General features: G+C 34.5%; 1 protein-coding gene across 3 annotated transcripts in view; it reads right to left on the minus strand.

Annotated features, from left to right (window-relative positions):
• Nucleotides 1–11,691, minus strand: part of CSMD3 (CUB and Sushi multiple domains 3) — a 929,671-nt gene that overhangs the window by 261,702 nt on the left and 656,278 nt on the right. For all 3 annotated transcript variants that reach the window (XM_054590414.1, XM_054590413.1, XM_054590412.1), the window contains 2 exons: nt 7,919–8,045; nt 5,449–5,651 (listed from right to left, as the gene is read on the minus strand). In XM_054590414.1, the coding sequence (XP_054446389.1) occupies nt 5,449–5,651; nt 7,919–8,045 (330 nt within the window). The remainder of the gene's footprint in view (nt 1–5,448; nt 5,652–7,918; nt 8,046–11,691) is intronic.

Genomic DNA, 11,691 nt, shown 5'->3' on the forward strand with positions numbered 1-11,691 from the left:
AAATTTTAGTAATTAGTTTATGTGTACTTTGAGATGAAAAAAAGGTTGAAAATGACTGTTCTGTTGCTGTACAGCACATCTGCCGAACCTCTATTTCCACCCATAATTCCCACTAATCCTGCCAACTCATGGCCTGACAGCTTTATGTAGATTTCAAACAACAGCACAGACAATGAGAGCACTTGCTGTTATACAGAATAGATGGAAGGATAACAGCATCAAATCTTCTCCCACCACCATCTCAGATCAGAATGGGTTAGGTGTTCATGTCAGAGACCATTTCATTTTAACTACAGGCGCCCTGTATGCTGTCCTTGGAAGGGAAGTGTCTGGGAAAGACTGGGAAACTGAGATGAGTAATCAGTTTTTGTCCTTCAAATTGAACCATGTTATTATAATTACTCAGAGCACTGCAAGCATATCTCACACACTACTAGGTGAGAGGAAATAGAAAGCAGAGAGCTAATAAATGTGCTTCGGCTAATTTAACAGAACTATTAGTAATGATACTTTATTTTTAAAAATAAATGCAACATACAGGCCAAATGGGAAACCAGTCAGGGTGCCAGGACAATGGGCATAAGCCAGAATTGCTCAGGACAAACTAAGACATGCGGCCATTCTGAGAGAATATGTGCACAGTGCCAGAGCAGCAAAGATACGAAAGTGACTCATTAGGAGTTCATCGCTCCTGGAAGTATCATCTGGCCTGGGCCTCGGGAAATGACTGAGAATTGATAGAATCTGAACGTGGACATAGGTGTTCCAGGAATATGGAGGGGGGTTTCAAGGGAAGCAGCAGTGTGGCTGCCGTGGTGTTAATGCTTGTGTGTGTGCAAATGAGGAGTGAGGCATGAAGCTGGGAGGTAGTTGGGATGCAAAGTGTGAAGGCTTTCAGTGCAATCCCAAAGTTTTGAACATACAACTGTGGGGCCATTAAAGAATCTTAAACAGAGGAGTGATGCCTGATTTGTATTTTTAAGACATCAGTCAGGTGGAACTGCGGAAAAAAGTCTGGGTGGAGAGATAATGAAGTTAAGTGCCTAGTCAACTGTTCCAGCGTTGCAGTCAGTAATAATGAGGGCATGAAAAGAGGCGTGGGTACTTTGCAGTCCTTTGAGGCTGGGAAACATCAACCTCTCATGGCTTAGGGACCTATTTCCTTGAGAAGTTTAAACAGCATAAGTGATGGGCCTTGGTATTTTATATTACCCAGCAGGGGCAGATTCTTAACAGAGAGGTCAAAGACTGAAGAGCATAGAAAATGCTCTGTCAGAATCAACTATTCTGTGGGCAAGTGACAGCATGCTACTCAAAGATGCCCTCCCTGTGGAAATAAAGTGAGACAAGCAGATTACAATTTAAGCAAGGGATAGAGTGGCTGACTGCTGAGAACCAAGGACAGCACATAGGACAACATGAGATGCAATGTCAGACTTAAGTAGCTCTGATTAAGCAAAAGTGCCTTGCAGACTGTAACACCAAGAAGCATAATGACAGACTCTACAAAGAATGAATAGATCATGAAATAGAAGGCATGAGGCTGCTGGTAGTGGCTTGATGATGATTATGAAGTTGTTATGTGACCTACATTTCAGTTCAATTCACTTTGCACCAACTTCAGTGAAATGCATTTCCTGGGTTGCATTTTGTTGTTGAATACTGATCTGCTATTACACCTTGACTCTTTCCTTTTCTTTTTATTATTTGACACTCAATATACCACAGCTCTTTGCTCAAAACAGGGATGCACATTGTGTCTGTGAGGAGAGTAGGGATGCAATAAAAGTCTGACAATTGGCGGGGGCGGGCGGTAATGGAAACAACTGCACTTGAACAACAATAAAAACATAAAAAATACAATAAATGGCACATCCTGATTCGGCCACAACCATCTTGCTTTATGCCTATTGTCCAGTTTAATTTTTAATAGTTTCTGCTTTTACTCTCAAAACCTCCCTCAGATTAGTAAAATAAACTCTCTCTCAATATATATTTGGGAAGCAAAGATCACATAATTCAAACATCTTCAGGACAATGCATTGATAAACCATTTATTCTCACCTTTATTTGGAAAAAAATCACAGCTGGTACCTGGGGCAGGGGCTGGAATATGTTTAATAAAGAGGGTCAGAAAATGTCTTATGAAGAGATATTTTATAAATTTTAAAGAATGTTTACGTCAGAGGTCAGAAAACACTATATAAAGAGAGGTCTTGGTGCTGAATCTGTAGGAATGAGCAGGACTGAAGCATAAAGGAACAGAAAAACATCTAAGATGGAAGAAGGTGTAGAGACAGAAAGCAGCACATTTGTGGGGTGGGTGTGTGTTTATGAAATTAAGATACATCTCATTGCAAGGGGAGGTGCAATGGAGAAGTAATGGGTGATGAATACATTTAATATCTGGTCCTTAAAGACTCTCCTCAAATGAACGAATAACCAAATGAATGAATGGGTAACATGAGATAACTTTATCTAGGGGAGAGAACTTTAGGAAGGGCACTAACAGGGCAAACTGACCAGCAAGACAAATTTGACCTAAAATGTAGTGGTTAAGTGGCCTATATAGGCTGTTAACGTTCCCTGTAAGTTTTATTGTTTTCATTGACAATTAGATAACTTTACATAAAAGTATTTATTTCAAGTTCTGCTTTGAAATTAGCCTGACTTCTTACGGGGCACAATGACTGCAGCCAGACAAGGCAACTGTCCCTTTTATTTTTATTTATTTATTTTTTTAAATTTTTTTAAATTTAATTTTAATTTATTTTTTCAAATACATTTGTCTCTGCCTCCCCACCATCACTTTCCCTTGCTCCCTTCCTCCTTCCCTCCCTCAGCTCTTCCCCTTTGGTTTTGTCCATGAGTCCTTGCTATATGTTCCTTGACTTTCCCCTTCCCTTCCCTTTCCCCGCCCCCCTCCCTCCTTCCCTCTTGTCTCTGTTGATGTCCCTTTAAATGGGCATGTGTACAAGCCAGTTTTCCTTCAACCGTCCTCACTGCTTCACTTGTATGAATCACCTACTTTTCCGAGTGTGACCTCAGATGCGGTACTTGGGAGCATAATCAGGAACACGAGCTGATTAGATTGTAGAACTTCATCATAACTAATATAACTAAAAGCTTCCTATTTCCTCTAGCATATGTACGCATGTACCTAAATAATAATGAAAGCATAGTAATGATAATAACAGCTAGTCATTGACTGTGCCCCAGACGTGGTGCAGGGCTCCTTGCGAACACATGGACTTGAGTCACAGCCCCAGATGCTGCTGGCGGCATGAACATGAACACATTAACTCATTTTCTAAACCTTAGAACATCCGTTAGGGAAATGGAGGTGAAATAACATATCTCATATGGCTTTTGTGAGGATTAAATGAATGACATCATGTAATGGAAACATTTAACATGGTTCTTGATATACAAATAAGGACTCATTCATTAAAAGAACATTTTCACATTTGAAATCTGGGCACTTAGAAAGCTGTGTAAGCGTGAGTTACAGACCATATCCAAGTGAGATGTCCAATCAATTTACATTGATTGATGCTATTTGCAATGTATTAACCCTCAAAGCAATGTATTAACACTCGTAGGTGTTTGGTCTCAGATTGGTAGTTTCTTTCAAATTGCAAATTTCTATGCCTCTTAACAGAATATTATCAAGGCAGATTTAGTAAAGATCTGGTATTATATGTATTATAAATATTGTTTTGATAACTTTAATATGCCTGACAAATACAATAGATATAAAACTGTATTATACATATCATCTGCATTAAAAATTACCAGAAACTCATATAAAACTCCCTGTTTGTCTGAAGCACGTGTACTTGGCATTCACAAGCACTAGCCTGGGGCACTATTTAACATGAGCATATTGATATATTTAATCACAATAACCATTTATTGTAAAACACTATATGTTACTAACTTAAGATAAAGGAAAAGAGGACGGTTAGCTGCCAAACTACAATTAGAAAGAACTGAAATTGGACAGCAGTCAAAAGCAGTTCTCTGACAAATTGTTCCTAACTTAAAAAAAAATGAAGACCGATAAAAAGAGAGATAAACAGTAAAAAACAGAAGATATAAAGATGTTTGATTGGTGTTTCAGAATGAGAAGCCATACATGTTTACCAATTACACAACGATTTTCTTATTTTTATACCCTTTTTTCAAAAGGTATATGTATTTAAAGTGCGTATTTATAGATGCGGACTCTTCTGCACGCCCTTACACCTCACCTCTCACACAACCTTGATTTGTACACTATGAAACAATTCATTTCTGCTAGTTAATCTTATCAAACAACTGTATTCCACAAACAAAATAATCCATCAATATTGCATTAACAAGTTGTTTACCTAAATTTGTAGAGAGTCACATTTTAGAAGTTCTTCATGCTTTCTCATTTTTTTTCAACTTCAATTTTACATTTATTCATACGATAGTAATTCACTGGGCACCAACTATCTACTTACTACCAAGTATTGTGCACATGTGACCGTGTAATATTTTAATAACTTATTTGTGAGATGAGCATTATCATTACTATGTGAATTAGAAAACTCAGGCTCAGGTAATGAGGTCAGGTGCCCAAAGTCAGCAATTAGTAAGGAGCTAGGACTTGAATTCAAGGCCATTTTGAAGAACACTGGTTTGCACTCTCCCTATAGATGACCTTTGAAATTTGGATAGGCTTTCGTTAATAAAATTTTTTAAATACCATGCAATTAGAAAATCCACTAGATAATTTTCTTAAAGAGGCAATGTATGTTGGCAATAAAAGTAAAATATAGCAATTAAAGTTTTTAAGTTTTATTTTTCTCCAGCCACTAAACCAAAATTCTTTTAACAGAACAACATGCATTTAGTCATGTATCAATGTCTTGTGAAAAAAAAGCAATGAACACTGGTAATTATTTATAATGCATGGTGTTTCATTGTTTAGGCAAGCTTAAATTTAAAAGTAGGTTTAAAATATTTTGTCTAAGATACCAGAGAATATGTAATAAAGATTTTTAACAAAAGAAAAATAAAATTTGTAAAATTGTAGAGTTGCTTGTTTTATAAGAGCAAGTACTCATTTCTTTACTTACCTACAAAAATTTCACATTTTGGAAACATATACCGTTTTATGGTAAATCCAGATTGCAACCTTTTGTAATGCAATAATTTCATTTGCTGAATCATTATAACATCATCTATATTTTAAGGAAAATTGGTTTGTCAATTGGAGAGATAGTCTCAACAATTAATTTTTTTAATTCAAAGTTAACTGCTTTTCTTTTTTTTTCCAATTTTTTTCTACTTTAACTGTAGATTAATGGGAAGAATAGATAAGAATATTTAAAGTCATTAAAGTTTTGAGTAGTAATATTAACAGAACTATTTGAGTAGCATTCCTATTTTGCATTTAAGAAAATTTAAGTAACTCACTTGAAAACTGAATTGCAAATCCAGATTTGCTGATATAAAAATCCGTGTCAAATTGGATGGTCACTATGTTGAGGGTGCTATGGATTCCTTCAGGAATAAGAGAGCCACTAATTTCCTTTAAAAGCATCTCATTTTCTGGTGGACCATCCCAAACCCGGAGGATATCATGTGATGCTTCAGTATCGAAAGCAAGAAACTGTAGGCTGTGGGAAAAACATGTAACTGATTATTTTAAGGGCAAGTTCATTTATTTTTAAATAAAGGATATAACAAATGTGCATCTTTGCTTTTATTAGTTGTTCCTTTTATTCTATCAGATAAAAATTATAAACATCATATGTAACCTTAATAAATATTTGAACTTTTTCTATAAGCGATTTCTTAAAATATGACTAAATATACTATTATATCACCTTTGCAAATTACCAAAATTCCAGATATACATTCTTTTCAGTGCTCATGAATTTCAACAATGGCAAGGGTAGGTGACACTTTTGGAGGATTTGGCACATGCCAGGCACTGTGCAAAATGAATTATTTTTTGTTTGTTTGTTTAATTGTTATAATAACCCTATAAAGCAGGAACAATTTTTATCTGAATTTTGTAAATATGCCAAATGGATAGATTAGATAACATGGTCCAAAGGGTGGAAGAGTCATGAACTGAACTAAAGGTTTCTGACTGCATAGCATATATTTTTACCAATGTTTCATGTTTGTTTGTTTAACTAGAATTAAATGAGATTTATTTCCAACTGCAAGAATAGTTCACATATAGTAACCAATCAATATCACTATAATGACAGATAAAAGGGGGGAATCACAAGAACATAATATATACAGAAAAACTATAATTTTTTTAAAAAATTAATTTTATAATTACACTCAGCAATCTAGGAGTAAAAGAGAACTTCCTGGATATGAAAAAAAATGTTTACCCACTTTCCAAACAATGATCAAATACTGCCAAAACTGTTTTATATTAAATCTATTCTTCTTTTAATTTAATCTAGACAAAATGAGTATCTGATACTTTTCATAGCTTGTGCCAAAAATTAGAAATCCAGTTATATCAACAGATCAACTCTTTCTACATATTTATCACATTCATGTTTGATATGTGAATTGCCATAACTTTAAATTTGAGTTGCAGTTTAATATCAAGTATTATTCTTTAATTTAAAAAAAATCCCAGAATCCTGTTGAAATTAGTATTTTCAAGTTTTCTGATTCTAATATTTCAATAAAACAATGTGTTGTCTAAAAATAGACTGAGGATCAATCTAATGCATTCTATTTTGAGTTCTTCAAATTCTCTTCCAAAAACAACCTATCAGTTCATATCCAATAACACATCAGTTTACAATGCATTCAGTATACCTTTCAGCATGTTTTTTGAATGACAATACTTGTTTTCTATACCCACTTGCACCACCCCCGCCCCACAAACCTGTCTGAAATTCGATTTATAGAAAGAATCAATTCCTTAGTTTAAAGTCGTTGTTTGTGAGAAATGATAACTAGCTCATGTGACAAAGATGATTTGTTCAGTTATTAATCCATTCCCAGCCATCAACCTGATACTTATCCTAAGACTGAGAGCATGTGACAGACTTGGAAACCTGATTGTTGTTGATTTAGGAGGCAATGGTTCTGCTCTCATCTAAAGGGCGGTGATGTGAAGAAGAATCGTTAGCCACCTAATTAAGCAGGGAAGGAAAATCAAAACTCGGTAAAGGGGCAGAGAGCAGGTGCTCCAGAAATGTGCCTAAAGCCATGAAAGGCATGGAGTAGTTTAGTCCCACTTTTCTTCAGATTTTTTCTAAATGTTTGTGAGGCTGATTTTTGTTTTTAATTCTCACCTGAGGTCTTTTTTTTTTTTTATTGCTTTTGGAAAGATAGAAAGGAAGAGAGAGAAACACCAATGGCAAGAGAAAAGCATGGATTGGTTGCCTCCTATACGTGCTCTGACTGGGGATCTCACATGCCCTGATGCAGGTTGAACATGCAACCTATGCATGTGCCCTGACCAGGAATAGAACCTACAACCCTGGGGTAATGGGATGATTCTCCAACCAGCTGAGCAACACAGGCCAGCACCTGAGGCTAAATATGTGATAGTGACCTGGACAAGTGTGTATATGCATCAAAATGATAGACTCAATATTTTAAGTCATCAAGAATGAAATGAGTAGAACTCCCAAACACAGAAGAATTTTTCTCCCTCAGTGCCCTCTAATAAATATTAAAAGCTTCTTTCTAAGGTGTGATATGAGCTACCACTGTGACCCATAAATCAATAAATCATGCTTATTAATGCTTTTTTCATATGTTTAACAGATGAAAACCAACTTTTTCTTTACCAAGGTTTAAAAATATTGAAAAATCCTGATGTCGATTGATATTATACTTAGGGGCTCATGAGGAAACCCAGATTCCCAGTAAGTTTGACAAAATGAAATCCATTTACCTGACAATGTTTCCTGGGTCTACTTCAATCATCCACATGCAACGCAGATTATTGTCATACGGAAAGGGGTATCCCGGGGACAAAATTCTTCCCGACGACTCTCCTTTAAAACGACCTCCACATTCAGCTAGTAAAAAAGTGATGAGAATTTAACTCACAATTGAATGCCAATATTTTCAAAACAATCTACAAATTTCCCAAGCACACATACTCACATACATATGTACGTGTGTGTGTGTGTGTGTATTACCCTAAGGGAAATAAGAATTGATTTCCCTCTTCTTGAAAGTTTATATTTGTGTATGCTTTCTCAGGTTAAGGTATTAATTGAAGCAAGAACATATTGCTCAGTAAAACAAGAGTGTCAAGCTAGATCACATAAAAGACAATAAAATGAACACAATTATGGATTAAAGAAAAGACATGTTCAAAAACTCTGAGTTTAGGCTTCCAAACATTTTAAGATGTGTTGTTAAATAATGACAATTTAAAAAGGGGAAACAGATGGCCAGCTGCTTGCTGCTAGTTGGTTGCAGGCTGAATAATTCATCATCTTGCTACACCACCTCTGAGAAAAAACTAATCTTTACTTCAGTCCCTCAGGCCTTCTCAATTTCATTGTCCTTTTATTCCCCTTTAAATCACTCTAAATATTTTCCCTTTTAACCTTCCAAAAGGCAAAGCGTCATTTTTATTAGATTTCTCACTTCAGTTAAATATAGTTTGGTTTTGATTTAATGTGGTCTCATTTTTATAAAATTCATTGAATTAAAATGAAGTATTGTCATAAAATACAATTAAATTTTTATCTTTTGGGGGATTCCCTCTGCATTTTAATACTACTTAATATGTTTGGATGTCTGGTGTGGTCTTACTTCAGTAAGCAGGTAATCTAGGAAGAACTCTGTATTCAAGAAGACAGAAAGTAAATATCTTAGTATATTATGCAACATTGCTGAACCCTAGAAACAAGGAAATATGTTTCATATATTACACATTTTAAAAATCTCCAGATTATTTCCTACTAAAAATAATGTAAACAATGTTTATTATTTGCTTAAATATTTGGAGATATTCTGACGCTTTTCTTGTTCTCTGTACTGTTTCTATCTTACTCAAATTCAATGACAAATTAATCTTCTCGGATTTTGTTTTGTTTTTATTATTAGAGCAAAACTCAAAGACAAAGTTTTAGCACTTGGCAGAAACCTAATAACATAGTCTAATGGTTTAAATTTGCAGGCTTTGTTCATACAGGTAAATTGGTTTCAAAGGTTTTAGATATTATATTTAAATGCACTGCAATGGTTACTTTTATGTGGCAACTTGGCTGGACTGTAAGACCCAGTTACTTAATCAAACACTAGCTTAGGTATTGCTGTAAAGTTATTTTATCAATGTGGTTAACATCTACAATCAGTTGACTTAAGGAGATTTCTTTTGACAATGTGGTTGGCCCTTAACCAATCAATTGAAAGGGCTTGTGAGCAAAAACTGAATTTTCTGGAAAAGAAGAAATCCTCCCTCAAGACCACAGTATAAACTCCTGCCTGAGCTTTTAGCCTTTGGTCTTCCCTAAAGATTTTGGACCTGTCAGCCACCACAATTTCCTAAAATAAATAAATCTTTTGAGAAAGATAGATGAGAGGGAGGGGAGGAGGGGAGAGAGAGAGAGAGAGAGAGATCTAGCATTCCACTGATTTTGTTTTTCTGGAGATCCCTGACACACGCACTCAGGACAAAGCAATTTTATTTTGTATTACAACATCAACTCAATTTAATTTATAACACTTTGTTATCTTTAAGTAAATAAGAAGATATCTGTACTCAAGATGGCACTATCACTTGAGGTTCTTCTCATTCTTTAACAATAGTTTTATTGGACAACTAGAACTATGTAACTATATTATGTTTTATCATTTCTTATAATTTATCACTACTATTGGTATATATTTATCATGCAACCACATGTGATACTTCATTTCTCTAGATTAATTTTTAATCAACTACGGGTCAAGCTGGAGTTACATGTGCTATGTTGCATCTTGAATTTAAACATAATTATTTTTTCTCCATATATATTTGCTACAAATATTGCTTCATATCTGACTTCAAATGAACCAGGGTTATATGCCATAGTGCTAGCATTCACTTCTGTGAGAAGACTTATATTTTCAGGATAAAAATGAAAGTGTTTAAAGAAGGTGTACAGGTTGAATCCCTCCAACTATGGTGTTTAAAAATTAATTTTCATTTGATCAATACATAAGTCTCAGAAAATTATCTAGAAATAATTCATATATTGAAGAAAAAGTTTCTCATTTGACAGAGGCCAAAATATGGCCATATACATATCTAAGGTTAATAAGCACAGAAAATTATAATCTTAGACCAAGTGGTGAAGCTATTCATTGTTGTCAGTAGAGAACACCATCTAAAATAGAATTTCATCTTCTGTTATCGTGGAAATCATCAGCATGACACACTGTGTGCACCGCTGTTTTTGAGCTGTTATTCTTAACTATTCATCACTGAAAAGAACAACAACAATAACAGAAGAAACTTTTTACACTTCTCATGAAATTTTGAGCAGTATCAAGTCACTAAGTTTGTCTTGGGATATCTGTAAATATAAAGTGTATTGAATGATTGCAAACATAATTAAAATCTTCTGATCACAGACCAAATGTCCCTCCATTTGCATAAAATCTTTCCAAAAAATAAATATTGTCTTCATCTTGGTTCAACGTATATAGAAAATATATGGTTTTTACCTTATTTGATTTATGATTTTAATTTTAGAGATAGCATGCAGATCAGTACTTACAAGTTTATAATTTTGTGTTGTTATAAACCTAAATGATTTTAAAAATATAACCTCAGAGATAATTAATCAGTGTTACATTTTTCTCATAACCAATACTGGTGGGTTGGTTATTGTTCATATTCCAAATCCCAAGCTTTATCAATTTAGATTATTTTAGATATTGCCATCATAATCTATCCAAAATTCAGATGCTATATGAAAATAAAAGACTTAGGTTGCATTTTGGTTTGATAAGAATGTGTTTGCTTTCTGCATGAATCTATGGTTTAATCCAGTAGAGGTTTTATGACATCAAACACACTGTGTAATTAGACTCAAGGCCTCTAATGACTAAAATTACATTTTTTAAAAATTTGTATTTTACCATGTTTTGTGGAGATTCCTTAGTGACATTGACCATACCAACTAAAAAAGATTAAACTTTGTCTCAAAATTTCAAGTTTCTAAACTCCTCAAACTTTATACATTAAATATGTGCAGTTTTCTGGGGTATCAAGTATGGTTTAATAAAACTATAATAAAAAAGAGTTAGGTCAATTTAAAAGATATGGGTCTGATGTGGAATGATATGAGCACCATAAATGCCATGGCAAAATGAGAATGGCTGAGGAACCACTGCAGGTTTGTTCTCGACCAAGGAGTTAGTGTTTGGTTAAAATGCTGGGTTCTTTTTGTGGTCCTAGTATTCTAACCTGGCACCTATTTCATTTTGTGGGTCAAAAGGGAAAAAACAAAGGTCTCCCCAACACTTTTCTATGCACCCTGCTGCCCACAGCATTCATTAATTGATTTATGAGATGGTAGAAAGTGATCCTTCTCTAGTTTCATGGGAACTATATATCTGATGGCACTCTCATGTGAACCTTACAGAAATTGGTTATGTTATACTATATACACATTAAAAACATACACACTTCCTTAGATTTTTGAAAACGTAAGTATATAA

The sequence above is a fragment of the Pteronotus mesoamericanus genome, unplaced genomic scaffold (genome assembly GCF_021234165.1).
Source record: "Pteronotus mesoamericanus isolate MK-2021 breed Mesoamerican mustached bat unplaced genomic scaffold, CSHL_Meso_final scaffold_174, whole genome shotgun sequence".
Lineage (NCBI taxonomy): Eukaryota > Metazoa > Chordata > Mammalia > Chiroptera > Mormoopidae > Pteronotus > Pteronotus mesoamericanus.